This window comes from Macaca fascicularis, chromosome 5 (genome assembly GCF_037993035.2).
Source record: "Macaca fascicularis isolate 582-1 chromosome 5, T2T-MFA8v1.1".
Taxonomy (NCBI): Eukaryota; Metazoa; Chordata; class Mammalia; order Primates; family Cercopithecidae; genus Macaca; species Macaca fascicularis.
In genome coordinates this window covers 156,317,895-156,337,481 of record NC_088379.1, presented here as the reverse complement: position 1 = coordinate 156,337,481, position 19,587 = coordinate 156,317,895, and the positions used below count along the sequence as shown (strand labels likewise).

The 19,587-nt window shown below is 41.5% G+C and overlaps 2 protein-coding genes across 3 annotated transcripts in view; one reads left to right on the top strand and one right to left on the bottom strand.

Moving 5' to 3' along the window:
* Positions 1-17,641, bottom strand: part of FHIP1A (FHF complex subunit HOOK interacting protein 1A) — a 264,968-nt gene extending 247,327 nt beyond the window's left edge. For both annotated transcript variants that reach the window (XM_065545584.2, XM_045392945.3), the window contains exon 1: positions 17,331-17,641. The gene's annotated coding sequence lies outside the window, so the exon portion shown is untranslated. The remainder of the gene's footprint in view (positions 1-17,330) is intronic.
* LOC135971021 (uncharacterized) overlaps positions 1-19,587 on the top strand; it is a 61,263-nt gene that overhangs the window by 36,107 nt on the left and 5,569 nt on the right. The window contains exons 3-4 of the mRNA XM_074039149.1: positions 17,291-17,548; positions 17,623-19,445. Coding sequence (XP_073895250.1) covers positions 17,291-17,548; positions 17,623-18,161 — 797 coding nt within the window. The 3' untranslated portion in view covers positions 18,162-19,445. The remainder of the gene's footprint in view (positions 1-17,290; positions 17,549-17,622; positions 19,446-19,587) is intronic.

Genomic DNA, 19,587 nt, shown 5'->3' with positions numbered 1-19,587 from the left:
TTTGAAGGGCACGTTTCACTTTCTACAATGTCTTTGGTTTTGGTACTGGGTATGTGCTTAATTAACTAGATGATGGCCATATCTAATTCCATTCTTTCATGTTATTCATTCATTCAACAAATACTTATGGTGTACCTAATCTGTACTAGGTACTGAGCTAAGTATTGGGGATACAATGGTGAGCAAAAACAGGCGAACTGCCTGCCCTCATGAAGTGTACAGCCAGGTGGGAAAACAATTTATGTAAGCATATGAATTATAACCAGTAAGTCCAATGGAAAAAAAAAGATACATAGTGATGTAAATGCCTATAATAGTGAGACCCAACTAGGGTAAAGATTTCCCTAAGGAAATGGAGCCTGAGCTAAAGATAAATAGGAGTTAACTAAGCCAAGGTGGCTGAGGTAGAGATGTATCAAGATGGTGTGGGAGGGCGAGGAATGGTGTTCCAAATACGGTAAACAGTGTGTGCAAAGGCTCTGTGGCTTTTTAAAAGAGAACAATGCATTAAAAGAACTGAAAGAGCCGGGCGCGGTGGCTCACGCCTGTAATCCCAGCACTTTGGGAGGCCGAGGCGGGCGGATCACAAGGTCAGGAGATCGAGACCACGGTGAAAACCCGTCTCTATTAAAAAATACAAAAAATTAGCCGGGCGCGGTGGCGGGCGCCTGTAGTCCCAGCTACTCAGGAGGCTGAGGCAGGAGAATGGTGTGAACCCAGGAGGCGGAGCTTGCTGTGAGCCGAGATTGCGCCACTGCACTCCAGCCTGGGCGATGGAGCGAGACTCCGTTATCAAAAAAAAAAAAAAAAAGAACTGAAAGAATGACAGCGGTCCTCAAGTACTGAGAGTTAGTGAGAGAGTATCATGAGATGAGGCTGGAAAGATAGTTGGGGAGCCTTGCACATATTAAGGATCTTTATTTACCCTTAGAGTGATTAAAAAACAAAAGCCCCAAAAGGATTTTAAAATGGGAAGGAGGGTGGTGGAGGGAGAATGACATGATGACATCTATATTGTTTAAATATTACTAAGGGTGAGGTAGAAGGGAGTGGCCTGGGGAGAAGCAGGAAGACCAGTTAAGAGACAAATGTAATAACACAGAAGAGAAGGTAGTATTAGTAAAGATGGAGGGAAATTAATGAATTTGAGCAATATTAAGGATATAAAATCAGTTTCATTATTTACTTAGAGCTAATGCTTTGTTTTTGCCAAAGAGTTCGTTAATTATTTGCAAACTGAAAACCATCATACAAATGTTAGGGTTCTTTTCCAATCAGCCTTCTGCATCATATTTATGGTATTTGTATAGCATATTTTAGATAAAGAAGAAAAAGCAGCAAAGAGAAAAATTAAACTCAAGACGTATCTCATTTCATGTAAAAATGTGTGTTCCTGAATAAACATTACTTCTTTGCACAAAAGCATATACTATAAAATGCAAAACAGATTATCATGATACTATATCAAATGAAATACAAACCACTATCTTGATTATTTCCATACATCATTTCTCCTTTATTATAGGGTACATAAATTGGGTGATTTTATAACTCTAAAAGGATGGCATGGTTCAGAAATTTAATAATCACCATCGAGTTTCATAATAAACCATTTAGTAGCAACTAGAATGCCCAAGAGGCCTACAATGATTTAGATCTATTCCTTCGCCAGTGATTTTACTCACATGGAAAAGTCATTTTATATCTGTATTACCATGATATGCTATCTCTAGTTCACGTCCTCCAGAAAACATAGTTTACCCATAAGTCTTCATTACAATGTCATGGCAATGTAATAAGTTCAAAATGTTCTCTTCCTGGTCCTTCTCAGAATTAGGAAAATGGGGTTGAGAGGGCAAAAAAAATCAAATTAAAATTAAAATTTTAAAGTACAAAATGTAGTCAGCCTTACAGACTGTATGAACACATATACCACAAAAAGTTTAATTTTATACTGACTTGCCCACATGTTTTTGTGTCGGACTTATAGAGAACAATCTGTACCACAGCTCAGTGCAAACATAAAGAAGGAGCTGGATTTTACTAGTCTCATATATCAACAACAAATGTACCATCTAAATTCTAATTCCATGAGCTAAAAAAAGACAGTCTAATTTTAAGCTGTCGCAACTACAGTTTATACCACTCCTACAAAATGAAGGTTTTCATTTGGAAAGAAACAAATTCAATATAAAAAAATCACTGATGAAAAAATATAAAACCATAATAAGTCATTAAACTGACTTCTAAATGCTAGGTAAGTGCACTTTTAAACATGTTGCTTTTGGTGATCTAAGTCACAACCTAAGCATTATTTAAACAGAGATCCTGCATATGAATTTTGTTCTCTTTCCTTAAAAAAAAATCATTAAGGTACTAAAGTTTATGTGAAGTAACTTGAATAGCCTATAACAGGATCTTAATAGTCACCATCATTTATAACACACATGCTGAAGCATGAATTGGGGCATATGTGTTTTAAGAAATATTACATTTCTGATATACCACGATAGCTCTTTAAAAAATGCTGTGCTCTGCTTTCTGTGATTATATTTTAAATGTACCTTGAAACCTTTCCAGCACAGGGGTGAGGAGGGGAAAATCCAAAAACTCTCATTATTTTTGGTTTTTAAAGAAAAATACAATAATTTAGTTTAGGAATTAAAATCTTAAGCCTTATAACACCGTAAGGCTACCTAAAGAAAATTCACAGGAATATATTACCACCAACCTATGCCAGGAAGTGCTCTCTGTATGCCAAGTTGCAGCTCACTTGGACATTTTATGATCACATTAAAACAGCTGAAAGATGAGGCCCTCCCTATAATAAAAATTGATTTCATCTGCCTGGCAAGATACCATGATAAGTTACTTTGCCAGTGAGTCTTCAAATACAACCACGCCACTTCATTCATTGACCAATAGTTCAGTAAGAAGAAAAACTGATTATCCTGTTTTAGCCTCGGGTCATTTTATAATTTCTGAATTTCAAGTGAAGAGATTTTCATTCACCCTTTACTTTTTGTGAGAAGCACAAAGAAGTATGTCTGAAATGTTGGTAAGAAATGGAAGGATTAGCCAGGATATCCAAAGTATCATACCTAATTTTTAGGAACAGAAAAAAAATTAAGCGTTGTATTTATCAATGTTAATATGGTATTTGCTAGGTTCTGAGAGGAAATAATTACTAAAGAATCTTGGTGTGAGAGTTTACTTTTTTTGTTTGTTTTTTTGTTATGGAAAATTTCAAACATATACAAAGTAGAGAGACTCATACAATGAACTGCCATGACCCAGCTCAGAGTTAACAATGAATGGATTGCCAATTTTGATTCAGCGAGCTATAATCTTTCATTTCCTCTCTTTGCCACTGCTTGTTTTTTTAAAAGCAAATCTCATGTATCATATTGAAGACAGGCAGAAAAAAAAAAAATGACCTCCCAAAGAGATAGTCACTTCCTAATCCCCAGAACCTGTGACTATTACCTTGTATGGCAAAAGATGTGACTAAACTAAGGATTCTGGGGAGGAGTTTATCTTGGATTATCCAGGCAGGCCTAAATGCAATAACATGTCCTTCCGATTTTAGTATATTGCTGCTGAAGTGAGCACACATGTATCCTTGTAAGAGCAAGGCAGAAAGAAATTAGACAGAGACACATGTAGAGGAGAATGATGCAAAGACAGAGCAGAGAGATGCAGCCACAAGCCAAGGACAACCACCAGAAGATGGAAAAGGCAAGGATTCTCCCCTAGAGTCTTTGGAGGAAATGGGGTCTGCCTATACCTTGATTTTAGACTTCTGGCCTCCAAAACTATGACAGAATAAATTACTCTTTTTCTAATCCACATAATTTGTGTGATTTGTTATAGCAGGCGTAAGAAACCAATACAGTATCATATAATCTGAAAAAAAATCTATATGAATCTTTAAGAAATAAGAACTCATTTTAAAATAATACCATTATTATTTCCTTAACAAAAAATAGTCCCTTAATTTATCTACCATCCAGAGTTTAAATTTCTCATATTATTCATGATTGTATATTTATAATATATAACTTTAGGGTTCATTTATCTACATCAAGATCCGAACATGGTTAATATGTCTCTTTTTTTTTTTTTTTATACTTTAAGTTCTAGGGTACATGTGCATAACGTGCAGGTTTGTTACATATGTATACTTGTGCCATGTTGGTGTGCTGCACCCATCAAGTCGTCAGCACCCATCAACTGTCATTTACATCAGGTACAACTCCCAATGCAATCCCTCCCCCCCGCCCATGATAGGCCCCGGTGTGTGATGTTCCCCTTCCCGAGTCCAAGTGATCTCATTGTTCAGTTCCCACCTATGAGTGAGAACATGAGGTGTTTATAGCTCCCCTTCCCTCTTCTTCTTGTCATTTATTTATTGAAAAAACTGAGTAATTTGTCCTGTAGAAATTTCTACACTCTGAATTTGGCTGATTACATCTTTATGGTATGGTTTGACATAGCCCTCCTTTTCCTGTGCTTCTTATAAACGAGTAGTGAGATCTAAAGTCTTGATCAGAATCATGTTCAGCTTTCTGGCAAGAAACCTCACAGATGGTTCTGTGTATTTCCTATACAGAACCTATTGCATCCAATTAAGAGGCATGTAACATCTACCTCTTTCTCTTTTGTAATGATAGGATTGACCAGTAGGTTCAGGGGTTATTAGCCCAATCCATGAGCTATAAAGTTCCCCATCAACCTTTGACTTAATAGTTTTAGCAGCTACTGATGACCATTCCCTGAATCTATTATTTCATTGGAGGTAACAAAATTGTAGTATTTTATTTGTAGCATTCATTTTGCGTTTATTAACTGGAATTCTTCTAAAAGCAAGATTTTATCCAAATCATCAATTTGGTTATTCTGAAATACAAGATTTTTTGGTGTGTGTTTGTTTGTTTGTTTGTTACAGGAAAGATAAGACAAATGCTTGATAGCATCTAGTTTTTAAGATAGTACCAGGATGGGTATCTGCCTCTTGACTACAAAGATCACCTCGTCTACAATCAATGAGTATAACTTCTCAACTGCACTCAAGTTAGTTCTCAAGTTACCAATTTAAATACTTGGCATACAATATGAAACCTATTTTTAAAAGATCCGATATGACTATATCGATCTGATGTTAGTCCTTAGGGTTTATGCCCTATCAGATGGGTCCAAACTCCTAAACCAACTACTTCAAAGCATACACTCTGAGTCTACTTTATGCTATTTCACTAACACAAACCATCTTCTCTTCTAGATTCCACGCCTTTGGTTCAGTGCTCAAAGGTCCTGCCTTTCTCCCTACAGCCAGCTCAAGCCCTCCTGCTTCCCCCCTCAGGAGTAAACAACACCTCCTGCTCTTGCCATCCAGCACCCCTCCTTTTCTCTAAGAATGGTAGAATCCTTTTCAAAAGAAAATGTTCCTCTTCTCCAGCCCAACTATGTAACTCTAGATGGGGCTGCCAGTTACCTGGTAATCTGTGTCCCTGGCCAAAACAATGGGGACATCTCACAAGCTAGGCCAACCAGAACCATTCCTGGGATTTTGGGAATTTAAATGAAGGGAAGAAGGTCAGACATTCTTTCTGGGTGATCTCTGCCTTGCTGCAGCCATACCTCAAGACGTGGAGAAAACTGACACAAAAAAAGAGGCACAGAGATATAAGACAGAAAGTGTAGGTGGTGTGGAGTTCCCAGTTCTGGCTTCCCTGAGAACTACCTCACTTCTCCCACACTTCAGCCATGTAAGCCAATAAATCCTCCTTTTATACAGTTTAGATTTATACAATGTGTGACCAAAGGAATTGTAATACAACTCCCATAATGGTTCTTGAAGACTTTGACCACAGTGACTTCTACCTTTTCAGTTTCTTGAACTTCCTTTCTGTACAATTAACACTTTATTATATACTGTCCTGATTTTCTGTGTGTCAGGTACACATTTGTCACTGTCTTCTATGGCTTTGCAGACACACATGTTGCACACCTTTTGAACCTCCACTACAATCCCTAGAAAGTGCTAATACAGCCTCAGTGCATAGGTAGCAATTACCATGTACTGATTAATACTTCCATGTTAAGTATTTTGCATGTGTTATCTTATTTAACCCTCATAGAAATTTCCTGTATGGGTATTATTATCTCTATTTATAGATGAGGAAGCTAAGGTTCATCAAAGAAAAGTAATTTGTGCAAGGTCACATATTTACCAATTGGTGGTCAGAAATTTGAAACATATTTGCACCCAAATTGCATTCTCTTTCCAGTAGGCACATATAGCCTCACACAATGTTAAACACTTGCTAATTTAACTTGAGAGCATAATTGATCAAAGACTTCCATGTAACCCCTAAATTTCCACTAACCTCAAAGTGTGTGTTCTTCCATAATTAAAAATGGTAAAATTAATATATTAATATATAAATAAATGAGCTATACAAAAATCAGTATCTTGACAAAGTTATAATACAATTTCTCCAAAATTACTACTGGCAGCCTGAAGACTAAATGCTGGCATTTCTCTTCAAGCAATGGGTAAAAGGAATGAATATTTAAGACCACTCTGTCAGAACAAGTTGTATACAACTCCCCTGGCAGTGATATTTCAAAACAGCAAAAAGAGATTTGTGAACACCTGTCAATGGGTGACACGCCTACAGCTCTCCAATTGCTCAGAGGAATATTCTTGTGTCATCATTAGACACTAATAGTTATTGATCACTCCCATGGCTAGAAGGCAAGAACAGAAGGCCTTTAGGAAGAAAATGATTCCCTCTTCATATTAATAGCTTAGAAAGAGAGGGGCTAGAAAGACAGTGATGGCGATTCACTGGCAGAGAACCTAAAAGCCACCAGCTCTGATCTCTACACGATTAGCATCATTCAGATCAGCCTTCTCAATTCCATGCTTGTATCTCCAATTCCAGCTGGGCAGGTCTACATGGAGCTTCTGCTATCAAATTAACTTTAGGGCAACAGGTTTTTCAGGATCTAGTGAAGTACCTCCATTGAAAAGTGTCTCAGGCCAGGCGCAGTGGCTCACGCCTGTAATCCCAACACTTTGGGAGGCTGAGGCAGGCGAATCACTTGAGGCCAGGAGTTTGAGACCAGCCTGGCCAACATGGCAAAACCCCGTCTCTACTAAAAAGAAATATTAAAATTAGCTGGGCATGGTGGCTTGTGCCTGTAGTCCCAGCCACTCAGGAGGCTGAGGCACAAGAATCCTGTGAACCCAGGAGACGGAGGCTGTAGTGGGCTGATATTGCACCACTGCACCCCAGCCTGGACGACGGAGCAAGACTCTATCTCTCTCTATATATACATATATTTTAATGTCTCATAAGTATTTGTTAATGGTCATCTGCTTCTTTTTTTTTTCCTTTCCCATTTTTGTCACCTTAGTTGAGGATCTTATTACCATACAGGCACTCTTTGAGGAATATAATGAATGTTCCTAGTGGGCCAGAAGACTTTGTCAAAGCAGCATACCCCTCATACATAATTTGACAACAGTGCAGCCAAGGAAAAAAATAGGCCTGGAACACTGTTAAAAATGGTTGCATCCCCTAGTAGAACAAGATTTTGCTAACTTGCATACTTTGGTAAAAGGCAAGCCCTAAAGTGTACCATCACTGTCAAGATTCAAGAATACCTCAGATGAGATCATATATGTGAAAGTGCTTTGCAAACCATGAACTGCCAAGGAAACTGCCACTTCTGTTATTGGTGGCTATTACAAAGGCACAGACCTAGGAAGGAGATAGCTGTATGGGTTGAAGGAACTAGCTAGGTCTAGAGAGAGGGGTCTTCAGCAACAATAAGAAAAAAAGTAAGAGAGGTCCCAGAGGATGCAACAGGAAGCCTCAATTAGCAAAGAGATTCAGGGGAGGAAAAGGTTCCAGGTTAGCAAACCCCAACTCAATTCAGCAAATATTTATTGAATGTCATGCACTGGTCTATGTATTGGGATATATAGCCAAGACTATCAAATATCACAAAGCTTTACATTCTTGTGTGGGGAACGAGTTAATAAACAAAAGACACTAACCAACCAGGGAACCATTGAAAAAAATTTTTTTAATTTTAAAAAGACATAACTAAACTAAAATATGTTAAAAGACAAGTGCAGGAGAGCAGAGTAAGGGGGATGAAAACTACAGAGGGTTTGCAATCCTTTGAGCTTAGAAGACTAGCCAAAGAGGAGAATGAGGTCAGATTTCAAATGGTGTCCCTCAAAAATTACATTCAATTGCAGGAAAAATAAGAAGAATCACATTGTGCTTATATGAAATTTGTGTAAAACTTGACAAATCCAAATTTCCTAGGAACATACATCTCATTTTCCATATTGATCTCCTTCACCATTGTTCAAAATTATTGACCCAAATGTGCTATACAGAATATATAAAAAGATATAAAATGACTTAGCCAGAGGCAGAACAAAGGGAACTACAAGGGACAAAGCAAAACAGATGACAGCAAAAATCGTTGCAAATCAGTCCCTCAGGAAAGGACAAATTCAAAAGGACTTTAAATACGACTCAATTTTTTTCTTAGAAAAGTTGTCTCTAGATCAAGGATGATATAAAAGTTTCATTTCTAGTAACAACCTCAAACAACTGGCAAGGCCTCACTGGAGCACTGCATTGAGAGAGCTCTGGGTCCTGTGGGGAATTAATTAGACGTTTCTGCCATGGGCTCAAGATGGGGCACTGCAGGCATGCAAGCCCCTCATCTGCCTTTCCTTCCCTAGGTTGATCTTAGTGCTTTAAAATATTAGTAACCACTCACTGGCAGCCTACTAAGTGAAAGAAAGGCAACACCATGAACAGTGGAGGGATGTGGAAATACAGAGTTAGGTTCCAGTCCTAAAGGAGTTTAGGATCTAATTGGGAAGAATGACAAATGTATAAAGGATAACACTGGATGGCAGCAAATGACTAAATTCGTAAAATTTCAGTATGGAGATTCAGGTGCCAGGAAACTGATACAGGAAAAGACCGCCAAGAATGATTTAATGGAGGTCACAGCTCTGAACTAGGCTTGGAAGAATGTACATCACTAAAATAACTGGAAAGAGGAAGGAATGGTCTCAACAAAGATGGGGGAAAAGGAAGAGGTAGGGTATGTTCAAGAATGAGGAACAGACCAGCATGGCAGTCAAAGCAAAGGATCTGAGCACCAGATCATAAATGCCCTGAGAATCAGTCAAGGGTTCTCCAGAGAAACAGAACCAGTAGGAGATGTATGTGTGTGTTATAAAGAGACTTATTATAAGGAAGTGGTTTATGCACTTATAGAGACCAAGAAGTCTCAAGATCTGCAGCCAGCAAGCTGGAGACCCAGGAGAGACAATAACATAAGTTATAGTTTGAGTCTGAATCTGAAGGCAGAAGGAGACTGATGTCCCAGGTTGAAAACAGTCAAACAGAGAGAGAGAGACAGGAGAGAAAATTCTCCCTTACTCAGTCTTTTTGTACTATTGAAGCCTTCAATAGACTGAATAAGGTCCATCCACATTGGGGACGGCAGTCTGCTTTACTGAGTCTACCAATCCTAATGCTAATCTAATTCAGAAATCCTCTCACAGACATACCCAGAATGTTTAACTAATACCTGGACACCCTGTGGCCCAGGCAAGTTGATACATAAAATTAATTAACCATCATGCCTTGAGTTGAATCATTACCCAGCAGGCAACAGGGACCATGATAGGTGACATGAGCACAGCTATAGTTTGAAAAATCAATTGGCTATGGAATGAAAATAGATTAGAGCAAGAAAAACTGGAAACAGAAACAAAATGAAAAATATTATAATTGGCCATATAATAATAAGAGGCAGATCATTAATAACAAACATTTATAGGATTCTATTCAGTATAAGGTGCTCTGGTAGGCGATTAAGATGCAGAGTTACTCTCATCTCCCTATAGTTTACTTTGATGTCAGGATCTAAACATAGACCTATCTAGCAGGAATTGGTTAGAAGCAAGCCTAGGATCCAAAGGTCAGCAATGAGGGTATGGATTTAGGAATTATCTGTATAGCCAAGACGGCCAAGTCAAGAGTTTGCTCCTGGCATGCCGATGTTGACAGAAACTCAGAACAGGAGGTTGAATTAGCCAGACTGAGTCAGGAAATCCTGTCAAACCTACTCATTTTGTGATTCACTGTGAAGGAATGACCACTTCTCTGTGAAACCAATCCTAAGACATAATCAAGAGGTAGAATTACTTTAATGACAACAACAAAAAAAAAGTCTCCAACTGTTGCAAGCTGGTTGTTACTACCTATAGCAACTCCAGGGTGTGTTTTTCAAATAGGACATGCAAGGTCCTAAACACAGTGCAGAAGTATAAGGAGAAAATTCAGAGGTCAAACTTAATCAAGCTGATAAGAAATGAACATTAACCATTAAGTTTTTAATACAATCACTAGGTAAATATCAAGTCAGTTGGTGTTTCCTGAAACAGATCAAAGTCAACGAATATCCTGTTGTCAGAGTTTTCTCTTGTTTTTTTTTTTTTTTTTTTTTTTAGAGACAGGTTCCTACTCTGTCACCGAGGCTGGAATGCAGTGACATCATCCTATGTCACTGCAGCCTCAAACTCCTGAGCTGAAGCAATCCTCCCGCTTCAGCCTCCCAAGTTGCTGGGACTCCTGGGGTGCAACACCATGCCGCCTAATTTTTTGTTGTTGTTGTTGTTAAGACCGGTCTCGCTTGTTGCCCAGGCTGGTGTCAAATTTCTGGCCTCAAGCAATCTTCCTACCTTTGCCTCCCAAAATGCCCAGGATTACAGGCATGAGCCATTGGGCCTGGCAGATTTTTATACAAGCAGTTAAACTACTACATCTTGCTTAAAATAAGCCAAAAGTACAAGTGTTTTGTAGTATCTACAAATTAGAAAGATTTAAAACTTCAACTTACCAAATAGTGACTTAGTGTTAGAAAATAAGCAATAATCAAGACTAATACATGGTCAGGTGTGGTGGTTCATACCTGTAATCCTACTGAGGCAGAACAACAGGGTCTGGAGGCAGGGAACCTAAGGCTGATTCACGCTGACTTCCTAGAACTAAATCAAAAGGAAAACCCCAACTTTCCACACCCAAGTAACAAAAGGACCAGAGGCTATTCCCTTTGCAACCCCCATCTCCTTGTTCGGCATGGCAGATAAAAATCTGAAAGTACCTCCGATTGGTCCCCTCTGGAAACCAATGAGGCTCGTCACGAGCCAAGTCTTCATTTGCATAGAAATACAATTTTGTAACTTCAGCCCCTGATTGGTCACTTTCCACAACCAATCAGATGTTTGCATAGGGTGTAACTTTGTGACTTCTCTTTAGCCTCTGCTTGGTGCTTGGTCGCTTTCTGCAACCAATCAGACAGATCGTGGGCCCCTACTTCATTTACATAGGGTGTACACCAAGTAACCAATGGGAATCCTCTAGAAGGCACTGAAACCCCAGAAAATTCTGAAACCAGGCCCGTGAGCTGCTTGCTCCGGCCTGCTCCACCCTGTGAAGTGTGCTTTCGTTTTCAATAAATCTCTGCTTTTGTTGCTTGATTGTTTCCTTGCTTTGTTTGTGCATTTAGTCCAATTCTTTATTCAAAGCACCAAGAACCTGGACACCCTCCGCTGGTAACACTAGCACTTTGGGAGGCCAAGATATGGGGATCTCTTGGGCTTGGGAGTTTAAAACCAGCCTGAGCAACATGCCAAAACCTTGTCTCTACAAAAAAAAAATACAAAAAATAGCCAGGCATGGTGGCATGCACCTGTAGTCCCAGATACTCAGGAGGCTGAGGTGGGAGATTCGCTGGAGCCTAGGAAGTTGAGGCTGCAGTGAGCCCAAACTGTACCAGTGCACTCCAGCCTGGGTGACAGAGTGAGACCCTGTTTCAAAAAAAAAAAAAGGATAATACATTAGACACGTATTTTCCCACAGAAAAGATCAAAATATGAATATATACAAACTATAAGTTTCCCATGTCCTAAGAAATTCTTATTTTATTAAGAAAAATTTTTATACCAAGAAAATCAAGAAACATTTTTTCTAAAAAATAAATATGGAGACATCATCCTTATTTTGAGGATGTACAAAGTTTTCTATTAAATGACCTGATGAAGATCATACTTTTAAAACATTCCTTATATCACTATATACTTAGACATAAATATACAAATGTGTAGAATATATACATACATATATAAATATAGGGGGTATGTGTGTATGTGTGTATAGAAATTATATTTGCAAACATATTTTTCTATACTCATTCTAGTACATTATAAAGAAAATCAACCCAAAATGAATGGAATCCAAATAAAAGTTCCACGAACACAAACAAAATAGAAGATACTCATTTTGAGGAATAAGACACACTCCTCTAATGAAATGGTTATGAAAAAAAGCTTGGACTAAATAAAAATATTAATCAACTCTTTTAGTCAGTAAAAACTTTGCCACAGGAATTCCTGAAATGTTCCCACCTCAATGAGCCTGAATCATGAAATTTAGCCAAAGTATCTTATTTCACATTTTCCACACACAGAGGGAAATCAGTTCCTAGCACTTTCTACAAGTCAAAAGATCCCAAAATGGACCCATGACCAATATTTCAACGTAGGTAAACTTTAACAATTTAAAGAGAAGAGCTAAAATACACCCTGCATTCTGCAAAACCTAGTGGATTTTCTGAACTCCTTAATGGCATGTCCTAGAATAATGTTCTTAGGAAAATGTTAAAAAAAAAAAAAACACTATGCTCCATAAAAACTAATTAGCAGCTCAACCAACAGCTGCAGAGTATTTTTATAGCTGTTACCAATTACTATCTTCTCTTGGGGAAAACATTAATATCAAAAGAACCTGAAATGTGAGGAAATTAGGTGAACCCTACCTAAAAGCTCAGCACCTTTTGCTGTTATGACCTCTTATTTCAGTGGCTGGTCATCTATTAATAATTTCTCTCTTCAGTCTCGTGCATTCAGAAAGAAAGAGTGTGTTCATATAACTAAAAATGAAGGGACACTGCTAGGGGAAGTGTAAATTAAAGAAATTTAACATTTTCATAACAGTGACTCATAAACCTTTCCTACAGAAAACACAAGCGTACAATGATACACTCTCAAGGATGTTCTCTGAAGCACTGTTCTTAATATAGAAAAATGGAAAACAACCCAAATTCCCAACAGAGGGAAATTGTTTAAATAAACCATGTTACAGGGCCAGGTGTGGTGGCTCACGCCTGTAATCCCAGAACTTTGGGAGGCCAAGGCAGGTGGATCACCTGAGGTCAGAAGTTTGAGACCAACCTGGCCAAACCCTGGCTCTCCTAAAAATATACCAAGCATGGTGATGCACACCTGTAGTCCCAGCTACTCAGGAGGCTGAGGGAGGAGAATCACTTGAACCTGGGAGGCAGAGGTTGCAGTCAGCTGACATTGCGCCACTGCACTCCAGCCTGGGTGACAGAGCAAGACTCCATCTCAAAAAAAAAAAAAACACAAAAAAACTATGTTATATCTATTCAATGCATTACTATACAGCCAGTAAAAAAAAAAAAAAAAAAAAAAAGAAAAAAGAAAAAAAAAAGGGAGAATGATCTGCATGTATAGTCATAAAAACATTTTCAAGGTATATTATCAAGTTAAAAATAAAAACCAAGTTGAAAGTTGCATAGGATTACCCTAGTAGTTACAAACAACCATGTTAATAATAAATGTATTTTTAAATAGAGGAAAAAATGAAGGGAAATATATCTATTTACAGCAGTTTCTCCAGAATATAAGATTACAGTGTACTTTAACTTTTAACATTATATATTTCCATATTGTTTAGAATTTGAATAATATGTATGTAATAAGAAAATTAAGTCTCATTTAAGTTAGTGATATAATTGGAAAGGAAGTAGGAGAAAATCATATTTATAAAGAAAACGATAAACTTAAATGTGTTAACTTTCGATAATAGCCCTAAAATACCATTTGTCTCTACCTCTCTTTTAGAAGGCAATAGTATCCTCACTCTCAGAACTTCAAAATTAAGCAAAACACATAGATACCGGAAAACTCCCCTTAGCATCTCTTCTTAGTAATGTCTTCTGAGAATAAAACTTGAGCCCAAATTCCAGTATTTATCAAAGTCAACTGGGCAAGTATGCCAGCTTCTAAACAGTTGCAGGCAAACCGCACATCTCTATTTCTAAGTAAAAGTAATTACAGAATTAACAACAAAAAGGTACAGATTCTGCAGACTCTAAAACCATTTGAAACATTTTCAAAATTGAAATTTAAGGAATTAGATAAAAATACTTTTGAATCTATAGTCCAGTAACCTGTTCAAACACTGTAAAAACTAGATAGAGGCCAGACGCAGTGGCTCATGCCTGTAACCCCAACACTTTGGGAGGCCGAGGCAGGCGGATCACCGAAAGTCAGAAGTTCGAGACCAGCCTGGCCAACATGGTGAAATCCCATCTCTACTAAAAAAAATACAAAAATTAGCTGGGCATGGTGGTGGGTACCTGTAATATCAGCTACTCAGGAGACTGAGGTAGGAGAATCACTTGAACTGGGAGGCAGAGGTTGCAATGAGCTGAGATCACGCCATTGCACTCCAGCCTGGGCAACAAGAGCGAAACTCCATCTCAAAAAAGTCCCTTATTATCTCTGAGCCTCATCTGCTTTCCTACCATGTAATCTAAATACAATGGCATCTACTACAAAATGGTTAAATCACAAGGCACAAACATGGTACATGAAAGCACTTTGTGAAACATAAAGCACTACAGAACTGTTCGCTTCTGTAATCGTCTTCATTAAGAGATCCCTATAAATGAAGTCCCCGGAGTTTCTTGTCACTATTGAGCACTGTTGCCCTACCTGGGCTAAAAATCAAGGGTTGGAAGTTGCTAAAAATAAGGATGAAGTAGATCTAAATTGTGTTTCAACGGCAGAATCTGATCCAGATCTTCAATGGGCCTATGTATCATCCTAGGAGACAAATGTACACAGAATAAAGATCAAGTGTCTAAACAGATTAAATAAGGCAATTTTGCTTTATATTTGCAGGGAGAAATGAGGTTTCTTATTAAATTTTCTTTATGAAAGTAATACAAGAGGCCAGGCGTGGTGGCTCACACCTGTAATCCCAGCACTTTGGGAGACCAAGGCAGGTGGATTGCTTGAGTCCAGGAGCTCAAGGGCAGCCTGGGCAACATGGTAAACCCTGTCTGTATGAAAAATACAAAAAGTTAACAGAGTGTGGTGGCATGAACCTGTGGTCCCAGCTACTCAGGAGGCTACGGTGGGAGGATTGCTTGAGCCCAGGATATCGAGGCTGCAGGGAGCCGAGACCATGCCACTGAACTCTAGCCTGGGCCAGAGAGAGACCCTAACTTTAAAAAAAAAAAGAAAGAAAGAAAGAAAGAAATATAATTTCACTCCTCAGAAGCAATTCTTGTTTTTTCTCATTTTACCTCCATATCTCTACACAACATATTTGTACATCTGCTTCTTGTTTGCACTCATTATCTATCAAGTTCCTATTAAAGAAAGAACTTAGCAAAGAAGTATTTTGACCCAATCTTGGGAGGCAGAGTACAGAACTGTCCAGCAATGCATTACTCTGACTCTGTAAAAATAAAACACTCCTTTTATTTCTAGTCTTCAAGTCCTCCATTAAAAGTTCTACATAAAGTCTCTACATGAGAGCCAAGAAAAAAGGTAGTTGGGCAGTTGGACCTAAATTTTTAGACCACTCTCAATCACTCTCTGAATCCACTTCAGTGATGTCCAGTTTCTCTGACCCTTTCCAGCCACCCCACACAGTTTAATCCTGTTCCTTGTCCTAGAGGACAAATGATAAATAGGACTCTAAACTTAATTTATTTCAAGACAGGCAAGGACATAATTCTATGAGCTCTGCGGAAAGGGATTAACTGAAGCTAAAAAGGTATCAACCTTTAATTATGAGAAAAGTTACCTAAAGCCAACAAGTATGCTGCATTACAGAGTGAATTTGTGGACTAAATCTCCTGTTCGATTTCTGTCCAAAGAAGACCTTTGAAGTTCTCCAAATGTGGACTTCAGCTGTGGTTCACTACATGTGGACAGCTTCGGGGACAGCATCCTGCCTAGTGCCAGGTGTACAAGTGAACTTGAGGTCAGGCAGGTGACCCTGACAAGCAGGCATGGTACATTAAGGAGAGGAAATCTTTCCTCTCATTAATCAACAGGATAAAGGTGATTAACCAGGAATTATTTTTCAATGACCTATATAATTTCATCAGGGCTGCTATGGCTATTAGCAGGGAGCAGCTGACTTCCTAATGAGATGAATCTGATAGCACAGCCCTTCCAGAGAAGCCAAGGGAGCGAGCCCTATCTATAGGGAAGCAACAACTAGTAGGCACTGTTTACTCCTCCTCCTCCTGAGAGCTGTCTCACCTTCTCAATATTTGGCTCTTTCCCTTCAGGAGGGTTTCCCTGTCCCTGGATGGCTGGGGCTGTAGCATCTGCTGAACAGCGGAAGCTGGATCTGCTGTGAACGGGTGGGTCCAGGAGGCTGGGACAGAACTGGGCTAATTCACCAGACCTGCTCATATGATTCCCAAAGTCCCAAGCCAACAAGGTTACCGCCCCCTGCACCAACACCTCGCTCTAACCAGGCCTGAAATAAGACAGCAGGTAGTTCCTCCCATTCCCTAGCAGAAGTGGAGTTAACAAGGGACCTTTGTTGAGCCAGAGGAAACACAAACACACACACACTATCAATAACAACCACGACTTGAACGGAGTTTCATCAGAGAATTTACGAAATTGAGCAACAGCTACCCAACAAGTAAGTCCTTACACCAGGAAAGGGCTGCAACCCTCAGAGGGGCACCGCCTCTGTCTCCTATGCAAGCAAGGTGATTTACAAGGGAAACCTGAACTGCACATCTCTTTGCCTTTGCCTGTACCTCCCAGAGGACCCAGGGACCAATGAATGGGATGGAGGGCCCTGATGACATCTTCCTTCGTCAAAACAAGCAGGCTCTCTCTATCCGAGGGTCAGTCACCGCGTAACGCCCCGTCCCGGAGCCCGAAACCCTGGGAGTCACCTCCTCCCCCTGGCGCCCCGGCCCGACGCAGCGACCCCGTTTGGAACGTCCCCAGCCTCCCCCCAGCCCAATGCCTGCTCCCCCTGCCCAGCTGGCGGATGCAGAGAAGGGACATTTCGAGTCTCCCTCCTCCTTTAACCCCCTAAAATAAAAGAATCCCTCAAGCGCAAATCTCCGGCCATCACAGCACCTACCTGTCCCCGACCGTGGCTCCTCCTCCCCGAGCAGTGGCGCTCGCTGGACAAGTGTCCTCAGACAGTCCAGAAAGTTTGCGCTGCGGTCCCGGGGACGCCTGCGCTGGACCCCGTGAGGAAAGCGGGGCCGGCTCCTCGCCCCGGGGGCGGCCGCCGCTGGAAAGTCTTGGCCCACGTCCTCTGGGCCCAGCTCAAACTCAAGAGTGCCCGGGAAGAATGTAGGTCGTGAGAAGGTCGGAGCGCAACTTTTCGAGGGTGCGTCAGCCACTGGCTGAGCCGCGTGGGTCATGAGCTCCCCAACGCCTCTCCCTAGTGAGCGCGGGAGGGGCGGGGGCGGGGGCCGGGGCGGTGCAGGGGCCGGGGTGGGGCCCAACCTGCCGGGAGGCCTTGGGGAGAGAGCCCCGGCCCCGCCCCCGCCGCCGCCGGCCCCGCCCCTGCCGCTGGGCCACGCCGCCGCCAGGTGCGCCGGGGACTCAGGCAGCGCCGCGCCGCACGGCCTTCGCCGGTTTCCAAGGTGAAGGAGGAGGAGCCTCTGAGAGAAAGTTTCCACCGAAACTTGAGCTGGGCGCAGTGGAGCACTCGCGCCCTTGGGGGCTAGCGTTTGGCCGGGGCTACACACCCTTTACTCGCGCACGCACACCGCCGTACACAGCACAGTTGTTCACCGTCCCGCCAAAGGCTTGTCTCTCCGGCTCTGCCGAGTGGAAGGAGTCGGACAACGCCGCACGTCACGGGCGTTTCCGATTCCTCGCTTCCCAAAGGTTTGACGGCGGCCACCGGCGCCCCGGCCCAGCTCTGCTTTTCTTTGCTGACTCCTTCCTTGAGGTGTGAATTCTAAAATGCTGACACCGTCCCAAGAGAGCTGAGTGAAGTGAGGCAAACGTTCGCCGGTTGTTCTCCTGACAGACCCCCTGCAGTGGACAGGGGAAATGTGGCCTTGGCCGACGTTAATGAAGTGCCAGGATGGAGGGAGGGGGCCTGCTGATTTGTTCTGTTTTGCTTTTTAAGGGTAACTATAGCGTTACTGGAGTCGTTTGTGGATTTGGGGAGTATGTGGTGCGTGTGTGTGTCACACGTTCACTGGCAACTCCCGCTAACCCCTTCCCAAGAAGTGAAGGCTCTAATGTGGGTAGTTCTACAACAAAGGTGAAACTTCCCCAAATCACGATTCCCCGCAAGATGAGAGAGCAGGTGCAGCATCCATTTCTCCACTACCACGCTTGAGATGGTGGCTTTGGGCACTGCCGGATGCCCCGACATCCTTCCCAGAGCCCAGTTTTCCCACCCGGGCCTGGCCCTGCGCGGCCGCCTGCCTTTGCATCAGAGACCACAGCTGTGCCATTGCCAAGCTGGGCAGCGCCACCTCGCTTCCCCATTTCTCCGTCTCCCACGCCTCTTGCATGCCTGGGTGGCGAAGTGAAGGTTCTGCTTTCAGGACTTTAAATCCCGGAGGAGGAATGAGAAACTTGGTTAATGGGTCTCTTGGCATGTTCATAGCCCTGCGGTTGAAGTGGCTGAAACCTGCGGTGAGCCTCAGTCCAAGCAGCTGGGGCCACACCAGTTTGCAAAGGCGGATGTGGCAGTTTTCCACCGCAGCAGCAGCCTGCTGGCGCCTCATCAGATTCTACGTTGGAGGAAGTATCTTCCCTTCATTCTCGGTGAATGGCATCCAGAGATAACCAGAATCAGGTGTATCTAGTTTCAAGTTCTGTCTTGCAACCGTGATAATTGGAGGATGCAAACTTTACACTTTCTTCTCTAGCTGTCTACCACCACTACTGCGCTTGTGGATGACAGCAGGAACGCCAGGTACTTGCCACAAGTATCTCTCCAGATTCACCAGCCTTTCACCTGTGACAAGCGCCGTCAAGAAGTGGCTCCTAAGTAAAAGCTGGGAAAGAACAAGGAAGACAGAGCTCAGAGTTGAAAGCTGTGAGGTTCTGCACAACAGGTCCCCTTGGCCTGCTGTAACAGTTGGAATGTGGGGGAAGCATTCATTTACTCAACAAATATATACTGAGTGCCTTTTGCGTGCTAGGCACGCATTTAGGGGTTAAGGACACTGCAGAGAGCACAAACAACATCTCCAGCCCTCGTGGAGCTTACCTCTTCCAGGTGGGAAAGACAGATGGTAAATGTGTAAGGACAATATATGGACTGCTGTATTACTAGAAATGTTATGGAGAGGCCAGGAGTGTTGTCTCATGCCTGTAATCCCAGCAGCTTGGGAGGCCAAAGGAGGAGGATCTGTTGAGGC